The sequence below is a fragment of the Stegodyphus dumicola genome, chromosome 7 (genome assembly GCF_044657685.1).
Source record: "Stegodyphus dumicola isolate Sdum_Otavi_A_Nest chromosome 7, ASM4465768v1".
Lineage (NCBI taxonomy): Eukaryota > Metazoa > Arthropoda > Arachnida > Araneae > Eresidae > Stegodyphus > Stegodyphus dumicola.
In genome coordinates, this window is record NC_140774.1 from 135,388,678 (window position 1) to 135,416,450 (window position 27,773).

At 32.9% G+C, this 27,773-nt stretch overlaps 1 protein-coding gene across 4 annotated transcripts in view; it reads left to right on the forward strand.

Moving 5' to 3' along the window:
• Positions 1-26,516, forward strand: part of LOC118201187 (rRNA N(6)-adenosine-methyltransferase ZCCHC4) — a 66,424-nt gene extending 39,908 nt beyond the window's left edge. For 2 of the 4 annotated variants that reach the window (XM_035373236.2, XM_035373237.2), the window contains exons 6-10: positions 2,102-2,419; positions 11,909-12,027; positions 21,776-21,851; positions 24,690-24,916; positions 26,264-26,516. In XM_035373236.2, coding sequence (XP_035229127.1) covers positions 2,102-2,419; positions 11,909-12,027; positions 21,776-21,851; positions 24,690-24,916; positions 26,264-26,381 — 858 coding nt within the window. In that variant the 3' untranslated portion in view covers positions 26,382-26,516. Of the gene's footprint in view, positions 1-2,101; positions 2,420-11,908; positions 12,028-21,775; positions 21,852-23,943; positions 24,063-24,689; positions 24,917-26,263 lie in introns of those variants that run through there. The other 2 variants (XR_004760204.2, XM_035373238.2) reach the window with 2 other exon arrangements.
• The last annotated feature ends 1,257 nt before the right edge of the window (positions 26,517-27,773 follow it).

The following is a 27,773-nucleotide window of genomic DNA, read 5'->3' on the forward strand; positions in this document are numbered from 1 at the left end:
TTAATTGAAAATATGTTTTAATGGAAGTTAAGCAAATTTTACAAAAGGAACGTTTTGTGTGAGATACATTAATAAATTCAAATGATCATCACCATTGACAAAGAAGGCATAGATTAAAATCTCGGTGTTATTACTAATGACAATCATAGTAGTGAATGGATTTGGGTTCTTATATACAGTGTGTGCTCAATTATCTGTGTTAATGCTGAGATAGCAGGTCACAGATAGTTGAAAAACTCATATAATGGAAACCATCAATTTCCTTGCATATTGTATGTATTTATTTAAAAAAAAAAAAATAAATAAATAAATAAATAAAAAATTATTTTTTTTTTGGTCAGCAAAATAGAATTTCAGCAGCAGTCTTTGTTGTCTCGGGAGTATTGTAATTTTGAGTTTCTACTTCACTTGTATTTTCAGTATCACTCTCTGCCTCTTCTGTTCTTGTGACATTTGAAACAATATCAGCATCACCCAAGCATTGAAACACCACCTAATTCAAATAGCCATTAAACCATTCCTCTGTTTTCCCAGTCGACATTTTTCAAGAATTTTACATTTTTAGCTTTTTTGGCATACAACTTCAGTTATTACCTTGACTTCTTCACAATTAGGCAACTCTGCATTAGGAAGAACCTTTCTCCATGATTGAATCAGTATTATTTGTTTTACTACACCATATAAAGCATTCCATACAACAAACTGTTTACACCATTAAACTTGCAACATTTGGCAATAAAAATTTTGCCATCATTAGACTGCTCATTGTTTTTAAATTATCCTCATTTGGATGAGAAGGAGCATTATCTAATAACAAAGCTGCTTTTCCTGTAACCATGTACATTTTAAAAAATCCTTCACTTCTAGAACCCATATAGTTCCAAAACAATCTTTGAATATCTCTCTATTCATCCATGTCCCTTTTTGATTGTAATAATTTACAGGGAGAATTTTCATTTTGGTCCTAAATGATCTAGGCATCTTTTCTTTACCAAGCACCAAAAGTTTCATTTTATGTGTTTCTGATACATTTGTACAACACTGACTGTAATGAGCTCTTCTGATGATTTATACCCAGGAATGGACTTATTTTTTGACGAAGCATTTTCATAGGCAAACACTTCTAATATTGGCCTGTCGCATCTGCATTATAGATTTGATTAGGTTGCAAATTTTCCTAAAGAGTCATGCAGAATTTATTAGTGCTTCTTGTATGGTGAGTTCTCAAATATCATATTGTTGCTTAAAATCTTGTAAGCTAGCCTTATGAGACTGTAATATTGCCTTCTAATTGCAACTTTTCATTATATATATGATAATACATACATACAATTGTAGATTTCACCATGCATGTTTGACCGTTGACTGGTATTCTTTCTACTCATTTCTGGTTAAACTAGGTCAACATAGCTGAGAGCTGAGATTTCATGCTGTTTTGGTTAAATAGACCTGGCACAGTTTCACAGTATTTTGTGAAAGCCTCTAACTTTTTTTTTCGTTTAACAGTACACAAACAGTTTGCACACCAATTCCATATTCTTCAGCAAGCTGTGTTATCGATTTGCCACGTTTAAATCATTTGAGTAATATAAGTTTTTCTTTTAATATTAAAACAGTTTTCTTGTATTTAATATATCTAGTGTTATTTTTATTCTGAAATTTTAAAATAAGAATAAAATATGCATAAAAATGCATATGAAAAAAAAAAAAATCCTAGGGATCAGCCAAAATAATGCCTTGTACGAATTGTATGGGGTAATCATTGTAACTAAACCTAAAGATGCAATCCAGTGGTTCTTAGAGCATGCCCAACTTGTGCATGTTTGTTTTTTTACACCCTTGCATATACCTTTGAGTGTGCATGCATGGGCACCAAGAGGTTAGAATTCTAACCTGGCACCGTGATGCGCAGATTATCCACAAATCAGATAATCCACACCCAGACACTCAAAAGTCACTGTAGTTCAAGTAGAGCTAACTGTTACATACAAATGTCTGTTAAATTTTACACTATAGTAATATGACATTCCATTGTATGCAAAATCTATGTATATTGGTTTTTTGATATTTTTCTAAATAATTTGCATTTTCTCCCCTCTAGATGCAATTTTATGACCAAAAGCAGTTTGCTCACTATAATCTCTTTAACAATCATTTTTTTGGTGGTGAATCCTCCAAAAAGAAATTTTTTAAATTTTTAACTGAGGGAAGTGAAGAAAAGACTGTTATTTTATTAGACCCACCTTTTGGTGGATTAATAGATGCTATATCTCATACTTTGAAAAAAATGAATAAGCTGTGGCAAGAAATTAACCAGAAAACAACTGAAGAAATGGTTCCACTGCTTTGGTTTTTTCCTTATTTCTTTGAAGAAAGGATTTTACAGAACATACCTGAGTTGATTATGATGGATTATAAGGTAATTAATATATATATAGTATATATATGAATTATGAAGAAAGTTCTTTTATTATAATGTTTTTGAGTTTTGTAAACATTATCAGTAGTTTCAAGAAAACTGAATTAATTATAATAGAAAAAAGGTAAATAATAGCTTGCATATATATTCACTCAAACAGTAAGACTTAAAATTAAGAACAAATTTGGCAATTTTTATTAAAATTTTCAGTGGTGTACAGTGCTTGTGTGCCTGATGTGTATTAAAAAAAGAAAGGAAATTAAAAGGATTCAGATTTTAATGTTGCACTAGAGGGTTTGTTAGAGTTTTTTTATGCTCTCGTTGAGCTCTAAATTTAGCTAGCTGCTGTCAGACTCTTTTGCCAACATTTTTTTTTTTATTTATTTTTAACTTTATTTTTAAACATAATTTTCTTCACACTTGTGCCACGTAATATTCAACAGCAAAATCACAAAATTTTTAAAAACATTGTGTCTTTAGAATTCCCAATGCAGCTCAAAGTGTTACCATACATTTTCTAGCTCAAAAAGGCTATTATTCTTAAACTTCAATTTTGTGATGAATTGCATCTCTTGTCCATTTTACTTTTTAAATAATTAACCATTGGCACGACAAGCAGCTAAGTTATTTAGCATCCAAAAAATTTCAATAGTTTCAATAAAATAGTTTCAGTAGTTTCAATAAAAAAAAGAAAATATTTACAGTAAAAAAGATTTAACTAATCCAGCTAGTGTAATGTCATGAGTCCAGCTGGTAATTAATAAAATAGGTAAAGAATTGCATTTATTGCTTTTAAATCACTTAATTTGTCAATAACAAGCAAATTAAATGTTAAAGAATATTTTAAATCTTAAGCTTCACCAAATAGCAACAAACTGGCACATGTGTCGTGAGTTTAAGAGAAAATAATGAGCAGTTTGTTAAAATTTAGATCAGATGAAAAATCTTTTAATATATAGCATTTTAATACTATTTAGCACAGTGTAATAGGTTCATTTTACAATACGCAACATCCACAAAAATGATCGTTACAACGCAGTTCGATCATCCATCTTTTTGAACAACAATCTCTCTCTCGTTGCCATTCCGTAACAGAGAAACTTACCTCTCATGCAGTTTGATCATGGCGCGACATTCTCCTCACCTTGACTTTGGGGATACAATCTCAACATCATGATAATACATACATACAATTTCAGATAACAATAATGTACAAATAATAATAGAAATATTTCAAAATATTAGAATGCAAATTGAAATCAATATTTTAGAGTTCCAACACAGAAAGTTCATAAGTTTGTTTAGAAGTTTATAAATCCAGTCTTTTAACTGGTTTTATTTTTCTTCCTGAGCGAGACACGCGAAAAGTTTCGTTAGAGTAAGTATTAAGCTCAGGATTTTCAGCTATCACTTCTGGAACCTTCTGACGTTCCAATATGACTTGCTCGTAATTTGGTGTCAATTCCAAAGGGTACAGTCGTTGGTATTGGTCTTAATATGTTTCCCTTTTCAGTTTGTAGTTTCACAAGTCTTATGATTCCATCTTTTCCTGGAAAGAGTTCCAGTACTCTCCCTAGCAGCCAATGCAGCCTTTTTTATCATCTGTACCAATTAACACTATGTCACCTACATTTATTTTATCTTCTCTTTTGTTAACTGAAGAACGAAGGAAACCCAGATGCTCCCTTTTAAACCTTCGTTTTAGACTTTCACGAACCTTTTGAATATGTCTCCATCTTAAAACAATATTAGTCTTTTCAATTTGATTCAAATCAGGAACATCATTTAATGGAATGTCCTGAAGAAACATTGAGGTGGTCAAGGTTTTCAGCTCTTGTTCCTCGGATATGTAAGTTAATGGTCTTCTATTCATGACAGATTCGCATTCACACACGAGAGTCTGCAATTCCTCGTAAGACAAACAGAAGCGTCCAAGATTTTTTCTTAAAAGATCTTTCAAAATCCCAATCAAGCGTTCCCAGAAGCCTCCCCACCATGGAGAGGAGGGTGGATTAAACTTCCAACGAATTTCGTTGACTCTAAATTCACTTTCAATTGTAGTCCAATCTAATTGTTTCAGAGCGTTGTTTAGTCCTGTAAAATTAGTACCATTGTCTGAATACATCACAGAAATTCTTCCTCTTCTGGCTATAAACCTACGCATAGCTTGGATGAAGTCATTGGTACTCAGTAAAGGTATTAGCTCAAGATGGACAGCTCTAAATACAGCACAAGTAAAAAGTACTATCCACACCTTTTGTTTAGATTTAGTCAACAGAGGTCCAGCTATATCTACACCCAATACTTGAAAAACAGCTGCTACTTCTGTTCGGTCTTTTGGAAGAGGCGGAAAAGGCACCTCAAGATGTTTTACCTTTTGCCTTTTACATGTTAAACATTCTTTGATAACACTCCGGACAGTTCTTTTCCCTTTCACTATCCAAAATCTTTCACGTAAAATAGTCAGTAGAGTTAATGTCCCAGCATGCTTGTTAGCAATATGTTCTTGGGCTATAAATCTTCTCACTGCCAGGTGTTTCGATGGTGGAATTATTGGAGAAATAAAATCTTTCGATTCTTCCTCATTTATCAATCTGGACTTCAATCGTAAAATTCCTTCTTCGTCTTCAAACCTTGGAAGACCTTTAAAATTTTTTCGTGTTTCTTCATTAGAGTAACATTCTTTTCGTATTACACGGAAAATAATCCTTTGTGCATTTAACAATTCTTCATTTTGAAGTTCCTTACATTTTCTTAAGACCTTGGCCTTTTTTTGAAAACGCAGTATCCAAGCCACAACCCTAATCATCTTTGAAAATCTAGAGAATCTCCTGGCTAACTGTAATGGAATTGACTGTAGCTCTGTGTTACTAGCAGAGATGACTGACTTTCGTTTCTCTATCTCTACTTCTTTCTCGTTAATATTTACAGCTGACTTTGGCCGCTGCTCCTTCGAATTCTTCAACCATGCTGGACCTTGCCACCACTTGCGTTTCTGAAGTTGCCTAGGTCCACAATCTCTTGATAAAATGTCTGCTGGATTCTGGTCAGTTGAAATATGGAACCAATCTTCCAAAGTTGTCAATTTTCTAATTTCACTTATACTGTTGTAACGAATACCGACCACTGTTCTCAACAAGTTATCCACACAAGAACTGTGGAAGAATCTGTCCAAAAGTAAGTCTTGATGTTGGGAAGTTTCAGAGCTTGCTTCGCAGAACTAAACAGCCTAGCACCTATGGTAGCGGCCATTAATTCAAGACGTGATATAGTAATAATCTTCATTGGAGTTATTCGTGATTTGGCTTGAAGTAACTGAACCCATACTGGATTCACTTCTTAAGAAAATGCATGCCTCATAAGCTGTCTTGCTTGCATCGACAAAAGTATGGATACTTAAATTGGATTCCTTCATCACACCTAACCATCTTGGAATTTTTATATTTTTGAAGTATTTCAGTTGTTTTCCCCATTTTAAAAATATCTTCTTTATTTCATCATTTACTTCATCATTCCATGATTCTTTGCTCTTCCAAGTGGCCTGCAGCAAAATCTTAGTCTGAATCATAACAAGTGCAAGGAAACCTATGGGATCAAATACTCGACTAACTAGTGAAAGTATTTTCCTTTTGGTTACCTTTTCTCTTTAGTCAAATTAAAAAAATTCGGTGTCTCTTTCTAAGGATCTAAATCTTTGTCCCAAATCAGTCCTAATACCGGTGTTGTTGTACTTTCTGAAAATGCAGGAATGCCAGAACTTTCCCATCCTCTGAGATCAAACATTCCTTCTTTCATCACATTAGTTGCTGATTCGATGAATATTTCTAGTTTGGCATTATTTTGTACACTAGTTACGCAATTATCGACACAAAAACTATCTTGTAATTTTTTAAGGAATTCTTCAGAATATTTTTCTTTCTACGATTCTTTAGATAAATGATGGCCAATAACCGCCATTAGCAAAAATGGACTACAAGTAATGCCAAATGCCACACGGGTGTGACGAAATGTCTTCATTCTACCATCATCATCGTACGAAAGAAATCTTAAAAAATCTCAATCTCTTTCATTTAGAGATATCTGTAAAAAAGCTCTTCTGATGTCTGAAATCACACCAATTTCATGTAAGCGAAATCTTGCTAGAATAGAGGGAATAGTTTCAATCAAATTAATTCCAGTCTCTAAGCAATCATTTAGAGAGGGCTAATTAGGAAGCTTTGCCGAAGCATCAAACACGGCACAAATTTTCATGGAAGATAGTGAGGACGTTTCCTTAATGACTGGATGATGTGGGAGGTAATGAGCAACAGGTAAAGACAACTCCTTTTGGGGAACTTCTTCAATCACTCCTTCCTGCAACCATTGATTAAAGACTTCATGATACTTTTCACAATATCCGATTTTTTCCAACTTCTTCATAGTATATTCGAGTCTTTTCAAAGATAGGTCATAATTGTCAGGTAAGACTGCATGCTCAATCTTCCAAGGCATATCAACCTCGTATCTACCATTTTCTAATTCACGAATTGTTTCTTGGAAATGAACCATAATAGCTCTTCTTGACTCTTCTTTAGTTTTTTGTTCAACAGGATCTCAGATACCCAATAATTCTAAGTCCCATAGTGATGAAATAGGCAGGTCTTCTTGAGATAACATAGAAACTACAGTCATATTTACATTGTGCTGATGTTTGGATTGAGGTACTTTACCCATCAAAGTCCAACCCAATTTTGTTTCTATAGCCACTAAACCTGTTCTTAGTTCTTCTCGTTTGCCAGTAAATAACTTCCCTGCAACGTCTACCCCTAACAGTACTTCAATAGGGCCTGGATTCCCTTGGGTATCAATTAAGCGTATTCTTTTGTTTCCTAATTCACGAATCCAAGAACTGTATCTTATGCTTGAAATATCATTACAAATAACATCATGGTCCACAGCATCTAATTTACATGAATAATTACCATCAAGGCTACTCAAATAAATCTTGTAACATTTATGTTTGCAAATTTCAGTTTTTGTTCCACCAAATAAAGAGTGACTAAATTCTTCCTCCCACTGCAAGTCAAAACCCATTTCTTCTGCGGTAGACTTTAAAACATAACTTTTTGAGCTTCCCGTATCAATCATTAATCTAACTTTATGCTTCTTATTCTTACCCTCTATGTTTACGACCAGGCTCTGAAGGAAAACTTCATTCGTAGCACGCGAATGCAAAGAATTGGTTGTTTTCTCTTTTTTCTCATCATTTTCCTGGTTATGCATTTCACTAGACTTGTTACATTCAAGACTAGAACAAAAATATTTCAAATGCCTTTTGGAACAGATCTGACACTTAATACTTGATCGACACTGATTACTGAGGTGACCTTTAACCAAGCATATTCTGCATAAACCTTTCTTTTTTACCGCAGACATTTTTTCATCTAACGGAATATAAAACGCCTTTTTACAGTTACACATTTCATGATCTTTTAAACAAAACAAACAAGAAGGTATTGCTTCATGATTCATCAAATCCGACGCGGAAGGAATATATTGACTAGTTGCCAAGTGCTTACGATCAGACACAGAAAAATTATCCGCTCTGCTTAATTTTATTTTTTCCTTTGACTGAACTTCGCTTTTCAGAAATTCAATTATTGCATCAAGACTTGAAATGTTTTGTTCAGATTCAGTAAATTTTCGTTGTCTTTCAAATGATCGCAATACATGAATAGGAATAGTACTTTCTACAAGAGGGTATAAAATTGTTCCATGCTGATCAGTCGTCACACCGAGACTGCTCAGGGCTCTAAGTTGTGTTGAAAGTTTGTTATACAAACTACTCAAAGAATCCTGCTTCTTTTTCGCTGCGTTATCCAAAGCAAGTTTTATTAACTCTTGAACATAAAAATCAATTAAAAGTTCTCTACGGCCATATCTCTCAGTAAGACTTTCTATAGCCAAAGGATAATTTTCGTTCGTCACAGGAAAAGATTCTACAATATCTCTAGCTTCTGATTTAATTTTTGTTGACTGTATCAAATAATGGAATCTGTCTGCATTCGTTAAGTTATTATTTTCATGTATATTTTTAAACTGATTCCAGAACCAATTTTTTAAATCACCTGCGAACTTATAAAGTTCTACTTTCGGTAGGTGTTGGCACAAAGTTTTACATGTATTTTCATCAGTAACTAATTTCTGATTACTCTCTGACGATGTATTTTGGATTTCGTTTAATTTACTCTTAATATTATCGAGAAATCGTTTTGATTTTAACTGTATCCTAACAGCCTTTTCTCGATAATCCTCTGTTATTTCAAATTCTGTTTCGAATTCTTTATCATCAGTTATAGTATCTAAATAAGCACTGTGCATCAATTTTAATGTTTCTGCCTTTTCGTAAGTCAATGTGTAAGTCATTGTCCATTGCGTGGATTAATTTTTGAATATGATACCCCCTCTGCACAACACATTCATCTATGCGGCATTGGAAGCTTGCCATAACTTGGCGTAACGTGAGGCAGCCCAGGAAATGTCACCAAAATGGGAAATTACTCTACCTGGAAATCTCTGTCACAATGGTCTGTCCATCTGGAACTTTACCATAATGTCCCAAGTTTAAATGTTGCTGAGATAGACGCTGGGTAGCAATAACAGAGTAGTTCTTGAAATAACTTTCAACAGCAAAGGCACGATGCTGTGCACTCCACCGATCCATATCACTGTCACACTCGAAATGGCAGCTCATTAGTACACAAATGCAGAATGAGCTGGCGCGCATTCATGCAGTACGTCATTGTACTACTCAAGTCAAATTACGCTATGAACGCTGCCGCACCCTGTATAAACAGTCATTTTAATCTATAAAAATAACAACTGGACCTACTGCAGCAACAAAATATGTGGATCAGGGATTACATTAGAAGAACTTTAGCTTCTGCCCATTCAAAAATCATTTGGCTGTTATACACTCATGTCCAAAATTATCTTTACGTACCCAAAAATGATGATATTCAATGAAATATCGAATCAATGTGATCCGTATTTGCGGGGAATGTGTGAAAACCAAGCCTAATTAGCATTATCCAATCAAAAGTAATCAAACGGTTTGTGATATACAAATCTAGGCGTTACGTCATCCAAGGGTGAATAAAGCGCTTTGCGCAAACTGAATATTTGAGTGAATTTCTGAAACATAGCGTTTGATTTCAGTGTGTAGGGACTCAAAGCGGTTTGTTATGGCTTCGAAGTATCATTTGGAAGAATCTGTAAAGTGGCGAATTATCGGCCGTTTAGAAGCAGGGCAGTCAATCATGGAAACAGCCACATGTCTGAATATTTCAAGACAGACAGTCTCTAAGCTATGGAAACAGTTTCAAAATGATGGAAGTGTTGTAAGGAGGCCTGGACAAGGTCGGAAACGAATGACAACTGCTTCTAAAGATCGGTATCTAGCATTAACTGCCCGTCGTAACAGAAAGGCTACTGCTCGCCAGTTAAGTTCAGAGCTTGCAGCCGCCACTGGAACTGTTGCATCATGGCAAACAATATACAGAAGGCTTAATGAAAAAGGCCTTTATGCCAGAAAGCAAAGGGTATGTGTTTTACTGTCTTTACAGTAAAAGAGGGATCGCTTTAATTGGTGTAAAGAACATCAAAACTGGACTGAACATCAATGGTCCCATGTTCTCTTTACTGATGAGTCGTGGTTTAGTTTAACTGGTGATTCTAAGCGTGTTTACATCTGGAGGGAGTCAGGAACACGAAATGATCCCTCGAACATTGTGGAACGTGACCGTTTCGGTAGTGGAGGTGTGATGGTATGAGGTGGAATAATGATCGATGGACGTACGCCCCTACACGTGTTCAGCAGTGGATCTGTGACAGGCCAGATATATCGGGATGAGGTCTTAGATCCTTATGTAAGACTTTTCAGGGGTGCATATGGACCTGACGTTTTATTTATGGATGATAATGCCCGTCCACATCGAGCAAACCTCTTTGATGAATTCCTTGAAAGTGAAGACATTAAGCGAGTACCTTAGCCACCAAACTCTCCTGACCTTAACCCGATAGAGAACTTATGGGACTACCTTGGAAGAGCAATTGCACGTATACATCCTCCTCCTAGAGATGTAAATGCTCTGAAGACGGCATTGCTAGAAGAGTGGAGATTAATTCCCCAAACTGTGGTTAACAACGTTATTTCCAGCCTTAAAACACGTTGTGATATGTGTGTAAAAGTCAGGGGAGATCATATTCCATATTAAATTCGTAAGACTTAATTCTTTTTCTGAATCATTCCTTTTTTTCTTAACTCTCTTTGTCACACTTTATTACGATTTTTATTGTTTCATGCTACAATTTTATATCATATGAGGTGATCTTCAATTTTTTCTTTTGCATTTATGTGTCATCATGTTATGTATGATTCCACGAAAATTCATTAAATTATAAGTCATAGTCTCTGAGAAATCCGTGAATTTATGCATGTAAACATAATTTTGGACATGAGTGTATTTTCTTACCGAGCTGTATTAGCTGTTTTTCATTGAAAAGCATATTACTTAATTTATCTGTATTTCCAAATGATTTGCTGTCATCGCCACTGTAGTCAGATGTTTCTGTGCTTGTGAGATAATAAAAACTAGTAGTTCCATAAAAATGAAATACAGACAATCTTATTTTAATAATCAGTACCAGTCTTTCTTAAGCTACAAGCATATTAGACTGGATTGCATGTGCTGCTATTTATGTATTTGACCATTAAATATGCATTACATAATAATATTACATGTTTAATAATTTAAATTACTGTAATTGAATGGCAACTTACATTTATACTTATTATTCCATTACTCTGGCAACATTAAACCACAGAATAATGAAGCTATGAAGAATAGATCAAACAGTTTAATAGGTTGACTGGATTCTATCCTCCCATAGCCTCATCATCTTAGATTGCCAAATGTATGATATTTCTAAATGATAGTAGATAAAATAACTATTTTAAATTTTTGTTTTAAAAACATCGGAGAATTGCACAAACTTTGCATCATACAACTTTGGCACTGTGCATTGTAGAAACAGACGTATGGTGTGTGCATACTTGCTTTTTTTTTTTTTTTTTGCTTTGTTGTTGTTCTTGTTTACACTGTGATTTGTTTTTGGTTAAAAAAATATCAGAAGATTGCACATCTTTGGCATTATGCATCACCTGGGTTGCCCCATAAGTAAGTTTTGACGACATCATGGATTGTCATATATTTTGGCAACATAATCCTTTCCCTCGTGAATACTTTTTCAAGACTTTGATGGGGTTATGGATAATCAAAAAGTACAAGTACATTTAAAGACAAATAGTTGGAAATAATTAAAATAGAAAGTATATTTTTCTCAGGTTCATAATTGAGTTATGAAAATTTATTCTAAAATTTGCATGAAATACGTATGTTCTAAAAATATTATTTAATTTTTAAATTGAAATTATTTCTTTTTGTATAGGTAGAATATGAAAATCATAAAAAGTATGGTATGAATCTAACTTCCAAAGGCTCACCAGTTCGAATATTCACAAATATAAAACCATCATCATTTATTTTGCCAGAAAATGAAGGATATAGGTAAACTTTATTTTCTAATATTGATTGATGTAAACGTCAAATTATTCTAGACGTATGAATTATATGCAAGTTTAGAAGCTTAAACTGAAGGAATTGACAATATGCTGTCAGTTAATTATTTGCATAGTAGAATTGCATCACCATAGTGCTAATGTTATTCCATTGGAAACTGAGAACATTTTTCAAAATAACCCCAAAATTAACAAGAAGGAAAACTTATAACACTACTTTCAATAAATTCAATACCTCATATCATGAAGAATTCACAAAGTATTATGTATCTGAAAGCATAAATTGCTTTTTTCTCACAAGAAAGGATTTGTAGCGAGTTAATGTAGCCCAGGAAAACCAGATTAGTGATATTTTATATTGTAAGTTTCTAAGATAATTAGAGGTTGCAGAGACAGTATCCTCTGATTTCAGTACTCTTTAACCCCTTAAGGACCAGCAAATGGAGAATGAAGCACAGTCATGGGACCGGATCCACTGAAATGGATCGTCACCACTGGCCTGTGCATTTTCAGCAGTTAAGCCTAATTGTACAAAGAAAAATAGTATGAAATCAGCATTTGGGTATTATGACTTCAGTTTTTAAAGTTGCATATTTAATGTACTTGTTTTTAATGTGTATTAATATAAAGAATATCACATTAATAGAAATAAATTAAACAGGCAAAATACTAAAATCATAACTATACACACGGAAATAAATACTATAAACATGAAAAAAATTACAAATACAAAATTTAAAAAAAAAAAAAAAATGAAACAAGCATTACCTGTAGGTAATTAAATTCCACTTTAAAAATTCTGCTGTGTGGGGAATAATTCAAAACAAGGATCGACACACAGTCGTGCATTGCATATTTTGCACTCAAAATACATTGTTTGCTTTTGCTTTTCCTTTAAGCATGCACAATGCATCTTGTGCTACCTTTATTACCTTTTCCGTCCACTTAAATTTTCAGAAAAATGTCTTTGAGTTAGACAGAAAGTTGGAGTGTGTGGTGATTTTGGACAAATTTTTAATTTTTTAATCAAGTTCTCTTAGCCATGGCTAACGGAATGAAACTGAATACAACCCCAACACATCTCAAAACTTCTTCAAAAGACACCCAGAAATATTTCATCCTCAAACCCTGTGTAACATCAAGTTTACATTAGAAAACTTCCTGTTTTTCTAAATCAAAACAGTGTCTGCCACAATGACCAGAAAATGATCAAGGAAAGACCCCCCCCCCAATTGGCGAGATATCAGTTACTGATCACATCAATATATACATTATATATAATTACATTATATGTAAAGTAAATACACAATGCCTGGGTCATTATATATAATGACCTATTAAATCAAGTAAGAAAAACAGAAACGCTGGCTCTTTCCTGAGAAATGCGAACGAGTAAGACGCATTACGCGTCGCGAAAGCTGATGGTCCTTCTCTTTCCGTAATAATGTTGTAATGTTACTTTTCAATTAACCAAGAAAGCTTATATTAAATTTCAAAATAAATGAAAAAAAGGACAACTGGTCGAGTCTTTCCATCACAAATGTTTGGAGATGTTACACCTGCTATAGTCAGCTGAATGCACTTTCGTAACAAAAAACGCATATAACATAAATGAAAACAAAGAGCTGGATGCACACTTACCCACATTCTAATAATGAAAAAAACAAAGAAAAAGAAAAGAAAAGGAAAGAAATTCCTAACAAAATAAACAAAAACACCTCTGTCCCTTTAATTCACAGGCGTACTTACTATAAAGAGCTGTGATTCCCAGTTTGTTTATACCAATAAATCTATCAAAACCAGAAGCACGGAACAGAAACTAATGCCAGTACGTGAAGGCCAAAAAATGCCGTATGAATCAATTCATGTGAAGACAGTTACCATTTAGCTCCATTTACTAGGTTTTAAGAATTCAAATAAATCTTTCTGTTTTAAAGTTACGTATACACAACGTTGGACTGGTAGGAGTAGAATCATTGTGCCACGTTTACGGGACACTGGGCTGGTAGGAATGGAATCATTGCGTCACATATACAGGATGCTGGTCCTGAACAGGTTGAGTCTTTATTTCTAGATTTTTTATTGTGTTAATATTTTATGTATATCTTCTGTACATTTTGCAATAAGAAGAAACTGATGCTTGATTACTTAAATATCAATTTGCAATAAAACTCAATTATATTTACTACATATTATTTTCAATTTATCTGAAAAGAAATATCAAGTAAAATTTCGTTTCTCAAGAAATGAAAAGGCTAAAAATCTTAAATATTAATTGTCATTATGAAAATTGTAAATTTTCTTACATTCTTATATGTAGAAAGTCAGTCCCTCCCCCCTGTGTTAAACATGAAGTTCTATTGAATAGAATTTAACAAAAATGAGAGTTTTCTTCATGCAATGCTGTCTTCATATATTTCAGTTTGACTGAATTATGGGGTTGAAATATCTGAAAATGCAAATATGTAGATTTTTAGCTGCTAATACTGTAAATCAAGAAAATGAGTTGAATGTGTTTGTTTTATCAATTTTAAACATTAATTAAATTGAAGATAATTAGATTTTATTTGTAATTATATGAATAAATTATTAAATTATGTCTTTAGTATTAATAATGATTGAAATATATACTACTGTGAAATAATGAAATACAGTGCAAAGTCCAAGATCCAGACTCATCGGGACCTCAGCAATTCCATATTTGGAATTTATTGAATTATGGAATATTTGCAATTCCATATTAGATTATCAGTTTTAAGCCCAGTGGCGCAGTTGCTATCGCATCACGCAGCAGCACCAGTGGTCCAGGGTTCAATCCTCAGGTTGGGCAAGGTTGACTCAGCCTTTCATCCCTTAATTGGGTCGATAAAATGAGTACCAAGTTTGCTTGGTGACTAAACAACGGGGGTCCTGTGACAAGCTTATCACTTGTTCAGGATATATGCTCACACACCCAGGGACCCACAGTCAAGAAAGCAGATTTCGGGCACTGCCGGCCGTGGCCCACTAGGGCTCTTACGCCACTTAGTTTAGTTTAGAGTTTTAGATCATCGGTTTAAATCTAGTAAGAAGGCATGTAAACATTATAAAATTAAAAATATAATATCGCGATTTATGAAATAGTGAAGCATTTATGATCTAAAGCCGTCAAAAAATTTTCAGATTCCCATCAAAGAAGACATTCCACTGTTAGAAATAATATCAGTGACCTTGTCGTGCTTCCATTTTATCCTTCTGTTAGCTATAAAATTGCACGGATTCTCCAGAAATTCAATTTTCAAGTCGGTTTCTCCCCTATTAATAAAATTCACCCTTCGATTCTAAAAGATTGCGTTTCTGTCTTGAATTCTTGGGGAATTTATAGTATATCATGTCAGTGTGGTTTAAGATATATTGGCCAAACAAAAAGAGCGTTGAAGTTTCGTATCAAGGAACATGAATCTTATGTCAAAAAAGGGGAAATTAACAAGTCTTCAATAGCGTATCATAGCTGGACTTTTAACCATAATTTTGAATTTGGGTCTGCAAAAATCATCCAAAAGGCTTCTTCCATAGGCGAATTGGATTTTCTTGAGGCTTTTCACATTCACAAAGATTTAGAAAGTTTAGTTAATGATTTGAAGTCCAATCCAGTCCTTCCTAATGCCTTTAAAATTCTACTGTCTTAATTCAATTATTTTTGCCGATAGATGGCGTTACCTCCTCGCACTTGGTACTACCAGAGGGTATAAAAATCCGTTCAGTGGTTGCTTTGCATTATTTGAAGTTCAGATTTTGAGCGTAATGTGCATTTGCCCCTCGCTCCCTATTTTAACTTCGCTAATATTTCTTTATGCTTGATCAGACAGCCTGGCTCAGTAAAAGTAGGCGGCCAGTGCAGCTGTGATTAAAAATCTAGTTATAACCACGTGCAGTGCTGATAAGCACCACGTGTTTCTGTGATTTCTATTTTCTTCTTTCTATGTATTTCTTTCTCCTGATGAGGAGGGACCTTTAGCTGCCCTCGAAATCGATTGAGTGTTTCATTATACCTACGCTAAATATAAGGTTGTTTTTTACGATTTTGATTTTTCAAATTCTTGAATAGTCTTGCCATTATCCAGAAATTTAACATGGAATTTAAAAATGCTACATAATATTTGCATTTCAGCATGCATACTATTCCAATATCCATAGGCTGAATGATGGACGTACAGTCTAGAGGAAAGAATAACACAGATACATTATCATTCATCAAAACTTTTAAGTGAAATATTAGCCAAACAGTTATCTACAATCATGACGATTTTTGCGTCATCAGGTAAGCCAACCGAATTCAAATTTTACCAAGCCTAGGGTATGAAATAATTTTCAAACCAATCATACATTAACGCTTCATGTCATCTGTCGTCTTTTATTTACATGATATATGATGGGATAATCTTTACTCCTTGAAATGCTCGAAGTCACGTATTTTTCTTATTATGAAAAGTTTACACTTGTGCATTCCTGCAGTCATTTGAGCATGATAAAATTGTTAGTCTAGCTTTGGAATCTTTGACACCAGTTGGAGCCATTTCTGTAGAGGTTGCTAAGGTATGTCCGATACATATTGCCAGAAAAGTGCAGTTTCATCAGTGTTGTAAATTCATCCTGGAGATAAAGTTTCACTATTAATGAGTTCAATGAATTCATCTTCAAATATTTCAGTAGCTTCAGTATCAGCTGAAGCTTTTTCACCTAAAATTTTTAATTGCGTTATACCACAGCAATTTTAAAATTTGGTTAACCAATCTGTTAAACATGTTCACTCAGTTTTTAAGATAATTTCTTCATGAAATATTTTGGCTTGAGCCATTAGCATTGGATCATCACTTTTAGCATAGCAAATAATTTTTCTGTTATTCTTTACAAATGGGGTGTCAGAATCCACGAAAATTGATAAAGTTCCTTTTTCTTATGTCATATACAGTCGACTTTCCAATGCTGTGCACCTCACATAATTTTGAGACAAATATACCTAATCCATCCCCCCCCCAGCAATTCCACTTTTTGTTTAATGGGTTGCAATCCTTTTGCTAATTTTGGAGAGCATTTGTAAGCTTGTTAGTGATTAACCTTTTACCAAACTAATATGCAAAAGGCAATAGCCATTCTCAAAATGGCAGTCCATTAAGATTTCCATGCACGAACAGTCGATCAATAAAACTTAAGCAATAAGCAAATATAACACTTTTTTCGAGAAATCCCTCTTTTCTGTAGTGTTATTCTCCCCATGTACACAATAATATTTTTGCTTTAAAAAATATCAGATGCACTAAAAATATCTATCAGAGAGGAGGCATGCCTTTGTGGAGGATTTTCTGGGAGAACTGGCTCAAATTCACATCATATAGGAAAACCATGAAAGTGCCCATACAGGTAGCCCATTTGCTGGAATTTGAACCTAGTTTTTACTGCAAATAATTGGGCATTTTATCTGCTTGGCTTCTGGGGGAACTTTCACTGAATCAATATCATGTTTAGTTAAAATTTTATTACTCAAAATAGTGTTCATATTGCTTACCAAACATTGTATCTTCAGTCTGTGTGTGCATGTGACTATTTACAGTTAAAATTTTGAGAAATGCTTCTCTATTTTTGTGAGGTTTTGCCTCATTTGAAAAATCTTTTCATGGTATTGCAACCTCTTTGTAGAGGTGTGAATAATATTATTTATAGCAGATTATATGAGATAAAATTATATGACAGCAATAAGCTTATTTAATGTAATCTTTTTAATGATTTTGCAAATACTTCTTGTATAATATTTGTAGATGCCTCTAAAGATCAGAATTTTTAGCATCTACTAAAGTTAAGTACTTTATTAATGGAATATTTAAAATAAAAGAATTCATTCAACAATCAATTCAAATAAAATAGAAAATTCCTACCTGGTTTTTGATTTGATGAGCTTCACAAACAGTACCTGAATCTATTTTAGACATTAATCCTTTATTGGCCCAATATACAACTTATATTCTTGACAATACAAAACACATCTTAGCTACACTAAAACATTAACTAAAATGAAAAATAGTTATAACATATCAGCGCCATCCATAAGCTTCACAACATCCTCCAAGGCTGAAAATTCATCAGGGAACAAAAAGTTTCTGAAGTGTTATTTGAGGACATAATAGTTGCACAGGCCTTCTGATTAGAGTATCACTTGAAAGTCTCATGATGCAGTCATGGATACAGTCATCACATCCAGAATAGAATTCTGTCATAATATCATTTGCCATAAAAAGAGTGTAGGCATGTCATCATCACTTATTAAAACCACAGTGTTTTTTCTGTGGGGCAGTAAGTTCTGTGGCAGTAAGGGCAGTAAGTTCTGTGGGGCAGTAAACTGGTTATTATTGATAAGCTCAAGAAGATAAGAGGATTTCAATCTTTTCCAAATTTGATTAAATAAATCTTATTGGTATCTTCTCATTTTCAAAAATTGGGATTCAGAGGATAAAATCGGAATTACTTGCTTGAAGAAGAGTCAATAATAGTCATCCAGTCAAGAGATGTCCTGGTGTTAGTGGTTCTGGTAAATTTGAATCACTGAAAATATAAGGCATGGAGTTGATATCAATATATCTTCCAATTCTTGAAATGAAACTGATGTTCTTCCTAAGATTCTCCTCAAAGACATTTTAACTGACCTCACTAAGCATTCCCAAAAAACATCTCACTAGGCAGTCCTTTCGCTGATAAATTGCCATTTGATAGGTAATTTCCTAAATAAATTTTGCATTTCTTCCTCTTTTATGTTTTTCCGCTGCAAATTCAGTTCTCATTTTGCTTTAACTATCATTTCTGAAATACACTGAGTTTGTGCAACTGACCATTATAACTTCCTTCAGCACTGGCATAACTGTCAGACAAAGATTGAGCATTTTCATTCCATGGAAAATTGACTTCATAAGACCATCAACCATTTTTATCAAACTTTTAAATTCCCTTAAAACCTCATGATTTTTTAAATTGTGGTTGCATGGGATTCTCAACCTTTTTAAGTCAAATATTTTCTTTAAAATCTCTGTTTCTTGTGCGTTTTCATTTCAAATAATAATCTTCATTGCTTTAACCTCCCTAGAATGCAGTCTGATTGAGGCATCAAATCCATTGGAACACAGACCCCAAGTTTTGTTTCCATTCCCACTCATTTTATTTTCCCATTAATGATATTCTAAAAATTATCTAAAACATTTAAGAATGACATTCCTTTTTTCAGAATATGATTCATAGACCATTTGTATTTTCATCTGTTTATAATAAATAACTAATTTATCTACCAAAGTCTTTAACTATCATTTCTGAAATACACTGAGTTTCAATAGCTTCTAAAGTTATTACTTCATTAGAATTATAAATGGTTCTCAGTTTTACCTTCATGAAATTACTCGTTATAGTTTTTGTGCTCTTGAATAAAAAATAAAAATACTGAAACGTTCCTAACATATCACTTCCAACTTTAATTTAGCGAGATGTCTTTTATTTTCAGAAAGTTTTTATTCTTTTTTCCACTCTTCTCACTGAGTCAGCAGTATAAATATATGTTGCAACCCACTAAACTTGAAATAGAATAATTTGATTTATGAATTACATCACCATCATCTGTTTTTATTTTGTTCCTCGATAAGATTTTTGTTGCTGTTCCTTCCTTGTAAATGTAAGGATTATGTTTTTTAATCACATTTCTTGTACCTTATGCAGTTGCAACAAAATCTGGAAACATAAGATTTTTTAAAAAATAAACACAATATCCAAGACATAGTAAACTAGCTTTCCATTCACTTGTACGTAAAAGACATTAATCAATCTTTGTTCATTGGTAGAAAGAAATATAGGTGCATCTTTAATTGTAGTATTTAATGCAGCTGCTGTTATTAATGTTTAGAAGTCTGATATTTCCTGTACTGCAAAATTTTCATTTTATCAGCTTCTTTTAGCTTGAAAAATAAAAAGTATTTTTTCATATGTTTTGATTTTCCTTTTAAGAAACTGAAATAGTTTTGAACGATTCATTGATTTTTCTTTGTAGCAGAACAACTATATTCCACTATGATATCTTCAGGAATTAATTTTACTAAAATCGCAAAAAGAATTGCACCATAACTGTTTTGAGACTTCGAATGTGAATAGTAATTGTGCCATGTAACTGTCTCAGTTCCTTTAAGTTAAAACATAATTTCACAGGAATCAAGCCTAAAAGTTTGTATACATGTGAACATATAATAATTTCAGTTTTACCAAATCACTCTTTTAATAGTTCAATAGGTTGTCCAGACAGTGTAGTGGTTAAACCTACTGCAGTATCAAAGAGCCTGAGTTCGAATCCCAGAGAAGGCATGGTTGCAATTGTCTGTCCCTTTATGGGAGGTAATGGTGCTTCTTCATCTATTAGGTGCTTCTAAAATAAAATGTCTACCACTTCAGGCTTTAGTGGTTTCCAGCCCTAAATCAGCTAAATGGCCACCAATTGGGGGGGGGGAATAGTTCAACAGGTAAATGATAATTACTTTCCGTTAATATTAATCTGTGTACACATTTTAATGTGTAATCCTTTAAGAACAATTTTAAATAGTTAAATTTATCGATTTTTGATAATTGTTTATTCTCATGATTTGCACCTTTAAATTGTCCCCAAAATCTCAGCCAGTTTTCATATTTGCTGTCAAAAGCTTCTGTTTTTACTTTTGCCAATTTGATATTAGGATAATTAGTACTTATCCCATCTTCAAAAATTCTAGAGGAGTCACTGTGGGCATCAATTTTGCTTTCATTTTGATATTTATGCTCACCTTTGTAGTGTCAACTTTGAATTTCTAATTCCCCCCCCCCCCCGATATTCCTCACTTTTCAGAACATCAGCTTCAAGCATTTCAAATCACTTACAGTGCTTTCGGATTAACTTTCTCTTCTAACTGGCATTTTAAATTATCCAGATTGTCACCATCAATATTGTCGCCCCTTTAATATATCACTTATTTTATTCACAATTTCAGTTACAGAAGTTCAAATAGTTTTTCTTTTACATCTCTGATTCACTAGGTTATGCCATTTTCAGTTACAATTAACTCTTGGTTTCATCACCATTTAAAAAAAAAAAAAAAAAAAGAGTTCAGTCGACAATCAACTCATATAAAATAGAAATTCGAAATTCTTGCCTAGTTCTTGATCTGATGAGCTTCTCAGACAGTAATTCAAGATACTTTTGGACATTAAGCCTTTATTGGCACAATATAGTGAAGGACAGCATACACTTTACACTCTTGGTGATAAACGACATATCTTAGGTACACTAAAACATTAACTAAAACTAAAGCATTTATAAAGTATCAGTGTCATCTATAGGCTAGAGTTCAGTATTTGTTAGTAGTTGATTAATTAATTTAAGCAAAAGAATTATTTTATGTTCTTTATTAAATTTATCTTAATCTTTGAAAATATAAATTGAAAAATATACTTCATTTATGTTTTATGTATATAGAGACAATTAGCTATATTTTTGATAGAAAGTTTGCATAGGTTTTAAAATTTTTGTCACTGTTTTGGTTTTATGCCTTCCTTTTCTGAAATGGAAGATTAGTAGTGAACTGAAATTTTTCTAACGTCATCTCTCACATATATTCAGAAAATATTTGTTCTAATTTAATTTCTGTTATAACATATGTTAAAAAAAGTTTAAGATGTTCATTAATTTTTCCTTGTTATTTCAGGTTTTGTGATAAATGCCAAAGATATGTATCTAAAGAAAATCTGCATTGTTTGAAGTGTGGTAAATGTCCAACTAAAGTAAGTTAATCCCATAAAAAAAAACACAAAAATCTACTTCTTGATCACAGTTATTACCTGGGAATATTTAAAATGAAATGGTGTATTTATTGTTATACTGAAATCAAATTATTATAGTTAAAATAATTATATGGAAATTGTTTTAGGTTTTTAATCTTCATCCATTCCCCAACCCTGTAAGGGTAGAAAATTTGTAATGAGAGGAATATAATTTATTAGTGTTATCAAAATTATTACTAGTGGACATTAACTTAGAAATAAGAAATAGTTATAAAACTTGTGCATACTAAACTTTTCATGTGCTTAAATATAAATTCAAGTGCTTCATTATTCTTAAAACTAAATTATTTTAACACAAATTTAGATGATAAAAATTATCAGAGATGTTGTTAATCTTAAGAATTGGCCTATCATACAGTCACTCTCAGTGTAAAAGACTTTGATATTTCGCAATAAAGGCAGATATCATGTGTTGGCAAACCCTTCCGGTGCCCATCCATCTGATATCAGGTTTTCTGTTCAATTCACAGGAATTCATACAATTGCAACTTTTTGTTGCTACTGTTTTTGAACTCTACTTTCATTAATAAACCTTTTGCATTGCATTATGGTGGGCTACTATGCAATCATTATATTGAATTATTTTTATTATTTATACATTCGATCCTAATGAATTACTTGGGCATCAAATTTGTGTATCAAAAATTCTCAACTCTTCCCTTCCCTCAAAATGTGTATTTAGTAATACATTCAAAATAATGTATTAATGTATGTCAAAAATATACTACGTAATGATGTACATTAACCCATTAACACCCAAATTATTTTAAAATGAGAATTTTTGAAAAATATTTTTAAATTACATTTCATATATCATAAATAAAGTAATTATGAAGTTTTATTCAATTACGGTAATTAGAAGTACAGATAATAGATGATCTATAAATAGATCACGGAGCATTTCTGGTAATAAATGAAAAAGTAACTGTCCTCTGAACTTATGTTTATTAAATTATGAATTTAGTTAAAAAAATCTTATCTTACTGATCTAAACTTCCTTAGTTATATTTTTATTGAGCAAATTTGCAATATTTAAATGTGAGATAGTGGAAAACATTTCACACAAAATGTTACATCTCATTTTATACAAAACATAAAAGGACTTTCCTTACATTTTTGAAACGACGTCTTCTTTGTCTTTTACCTATAACATGGTCTTTTCTATCTAAACGTATAGAGCCTATCACTTTGGTCTCAATGACATTACCTAGTATCTTCCAATGCTTTTTTTCAGAATTTGTTCCCAGTTTGAGGTATGCAACCACAACATGTCTTCAGATGTCTTTTATACTTTTTTTGCCACTCGTGTTCCAAGCGGTTCATTCAAAGTTTCAGGGGTATTGTCAAAATTCTAACAGTAGCTCTTTACTCCACACATGGCCCATAATTATAGCAAAACTGTATAGGTTTTCCTTTAAAAGATTGTTTAAAAAATGATGACCGTAATATCTAATCATCATTTCATCAACAAACAGAAATTTAGTAAAAACTTCCAAATTTTTTTAAACTAGGATGAATATACATGGTTAATTTTCTTATTTTGAATGCCCGGTCTGATTTTTGCATTGTTGCATAATTATTATTGGCAAAATGGATTACAGATTTAATTTCTGAATATTTGTTTAGAGACACTGCATTTTTTACTATTGGTACCATGAGATCTTCTTCCTCTGACCAGTAATCATGTTAATTAAAGTATGGTACCCAGAGAAAATCAAAAACCAATAAAACTCTTCAACTCATCAATTGTTACTGAAAACTCTTGCTTATTGTTCCACACTTTCACATATCTTTCTGTTTTATTTATTACACATTCATAAATTCTTCAAAAATTTCAAGTGGATTCATATTTTCTGAAATATTTGAAATACTCTCAAGATTTTCATCGGATAAATTACCTTCTTTTTTAAAAGCATAAGTAGGGTTATTTATTGTCCAATTTGCTTTTGACTGCATTTTTTTGATAATTTCGAACTAACTCTTTTTTTTTTTTTTTTTTTTTTTTTTTTTTCATTTTCATTATTGGTACTAGATGTAGATGGCAGTTGCTCTGTAATGTTAGGTCCAAAATCATTTATGTTTTTACTGATGGAGCAATCATTTCATCATCATCAAAGCACACTTCATCAGTTACCTTGTCCACATCAGCCGGTAAAGCAATTATATCTGACTCAATCTCCTTAGAAAACGTATATTCTAATGCTTCTTTGTAGATGTTAAACACTTTATGCCTAAACATTCTGAAAAAAAATGAAAAGGGAAAAAAAAACAGTATTAGTTACCGTTAACGCTCAGCGATCTATTTATAGATCAGCATGTTTAATTTAAAAATTTAATACTAAGAACAGTTATTTTTCTAATCTAAATAACTCAGAACAATTAAAGAGGTATCGAAAATATAGAACACATAAGAAAAGTATAATTTACTTTTATTTTGCCCATTGGATACAAAATCGAAAGCTGTGCTATGAAGTATCACTTGGCTAATTCTGCCTGACTGTTCTAGAAAAGAGTGTTTCAAAATGCCTTTGGGGGTATGGCCACATGTGTAAGGAAATCAGCCAGTGACAAAAAGAAGTGATTAAAAGGTATTGTTCTCAATGGTCGTTCTAAAAATAGGAGATCTATAAATAGATTGCTGGGTGGTAACTGTTAATAATATTTTATACTTAAGTTAGTATTATAGTTGCAAAGTATAAAATTTAGAATTTTTTCATAGAACAAGTTTTGTATTACATAAATTAAATTGCATACTAAGACTTTATTTTAATTTTACAGTATGGTCCAACTTACAAGCATTGTAATTTGTGCTGTAGATGTGTGAAAAGTACACATAATCACTGTGATCTGTGTAACCAATGCAGTCTTTTTTGCACATGTCCTGAAATTTCAAGCTGTCATTGCAAATGCAGACATAGTGAAAAAGATAAAAAGACCTCTAATACATGTCATAAATGTTTTGGTATTGGGCATCGCAAACGAAGTTGCCCTTTTGCTCTAAAAAGGTAAATATATATATTAAAGCTTCATATATAACTTTATGAAATTTTCTCATATTCAAAACTTTTGAGTTCTTTGTCCATTCTGTGGTAAAATTACTGCTTGCATGCTTTTGAAATATAGTCGTGTATTATAGTATGTATGGCCAATTTTACTAGTGCTGCAAAATTTGAGCTTTTTTATGAAATATTACAATTTAGTTTTATTTGTCAGTAAAAATAGTTATATTTAATATATATACAATAAAAATAGTTTGTAGTCTGGCAATTAACACCTTTATATAAAGTTTGAGGAAAATTTTGATGCAGGATGTTTTGATACCAGAAATTTGCATGAAAATTTAACGAATAAATTTAAAATTTACAATAAAGATGGTGCTAAACAGTGATTAGCATGTAAGTATGTGCATCGTCATTTATATTATCCCTACCTTCTGTAAAATGTTTGTGCCATATAAACACTGCATTTGCCCTTCACGTCCATGTACTTATCGGATCATTTGCAGAGTCTTGGTTGTCAATTTGCATATTTAAAAAAAACAAAACTGGTGTTTCTTTGCTGTAGAAATTCTGATATGACAGCTTCGTTTATTACTTCTGTTGTTGTTGTTACTTGTGCTTATTTGTCTGACAGTAACATTAGCTCAAGCCTATGAAATTCCTCATGGCAAGGAGTGCAATTTTTATGCCTGCCATTGGCAACAGCCTTGAGCATTTTACAAGTGACAGTACGATTTAGCCCAGTTCCACCCCCAATTTTGGTGGAGAGCACCTCAGGGGAATGAGTCCAAAGGTCTCCCACTCCTCTCCCCTTCCACCAAACCACACAAGAAGACTTTTGGCTCACTGCATATTTAGAGTGCCACCATGCCACTACACATTTACAAACATTCATGCCTTCTCCGGGATTCGAACCCAGGCCCTTCAATACAGCAGTCAGCAGTGCTAACCGCTATACCAGTTGGACAGCTTATCACTTCTATAATGTCTTAACTGTTATTTACACATCCATGAAATTACTCTAATGGCTTGTCTTCAATAAACAATATGCACATGGTTGCAGTTATGTGTAACATGCATTCTAAGATGTAATGAACATTGACATTGCTGATGGCTGACTTATGAAATTTTATGGATGTAACTAATTAGTTATTTTCATCCCATAAAGTTGTTTAGTTAATAAAATCATCTTACATGAAATTTTTTTTAACTTAATTTACAGTCTAAAGCAGTGTTCTACTGTTTGCGTAAACTCTAAAAAATAAAGCTATTGACTTCATTGACCTTATAATGATAACATACTTATAGCCAAAGACTTCACATAGTAATCTTTTATTCATTTCTCTTTCTTAGTTTTGTGAAAATTGAAATTCCTGTAGATGTAACTAATAACATTTTGGTAACTGAATATATTATGATCTTTTATATGTTATATTTGTCCTACATATATTTTGCATATTTTTTAATATAAAATATTATATTCTATGAAGAAAAATTAATTCTTTATCATTTTTATGTTTAGGCAAACCAAGAAGAAACAAAACAAAAATTTATGAGCAATGTTGTGATATTTATGTTATATAATTAAAATATATGTTTACTGTTTTGTCTTTGTCAAAAGTTTATCTTCAACAGGAACATAAATTTTAAGCATACATTTGTATATTATCAGATTAGTCTATCAGATTCTTGTTTAAAGCTTGTCTAAAGTTTGTGGCATTATTAGAAGGAAAAGAAAGCTCATATTTTTTTCCCCAATATTCTCTAGGAACTTTTCAAAATAAATATAAATTTCATATCCTGCAACAAACATATACTTACAAGTATCCTTTCTGTTGTCAGAGGGCTTGAAAAATACTATAAGAATAACAATAACTCTGTTCATATATAGATTTAGAATTGGGAGCAAATTTAAAAGATTCTAATATCCAAAGCTTTACAGACAAAATAGCCTCTCAAAAAATCTCAAAATCAAAATTTTACAAAATCCTATAAAACATCAATGAAGAAACGTTATTTATATTCCAGCAAAATCAACAAATTATTAACTACTAGCGGGCAAGCCCGCCAGCTGAGCGGGCTGAAGCCCGCTTTTCATTGTTTAATGTTCATGAGTTCTCATGTTGAATTTTGCCAGTATTCGAAAGTTGGAACGAACTACCAGTTGTCAGTGACTTTGCGCGAGCTCCCCCCGCTTTATTCACGTATGCATCCAGAAGACACTGTACACACGATACACATGCGGAAAATCACGAAAATACCCATAGAGCCAGCCCGTTGGCCTTTATTCGAAAGTTCGTCCGAACTACCAGTGCTCAGCGATTTTACCGGGGCTGCGCCCGTTTTATTCGCGTATGCATCCAAAAGATACTGCATACACGTTACACATGCGGAAAATCATGAAAACATACATGGAGGCAGTCCGCTAGCCGGGATTCGGAAGTTGCATCGAACTACCATTGATCAGCAGATTTGCGCGGGCTTCGTCCGCTCTATTCTCGTATGCATCCAGAAGATACTGCTCACATGATACACATGCGTAAAATCACGAAAATACCCTTACAGACAGCTCTTTAACGGGTATTCGAAAGTTGGACTGAACTACCAATGTTCAGCGGTTTTGCACGGGCTACGCCTACTTTATGCATCTAGAAGATACTGCATACACGATACACTTGCGGAAAATTAAGAAAACATTCATGCAGCCAGCCCGCTCGCTGGAATTCGAAGGATGGACCTAACTACCAGTGTTCAGCGCAGACTGCGCCCGCTTTATTCGCGTATAAGTCCAGAAAATACTGCATACACGATAAACATACCTAAAATCACGAAAATACCCATGATGCCAGCCCGATCGCCTTTA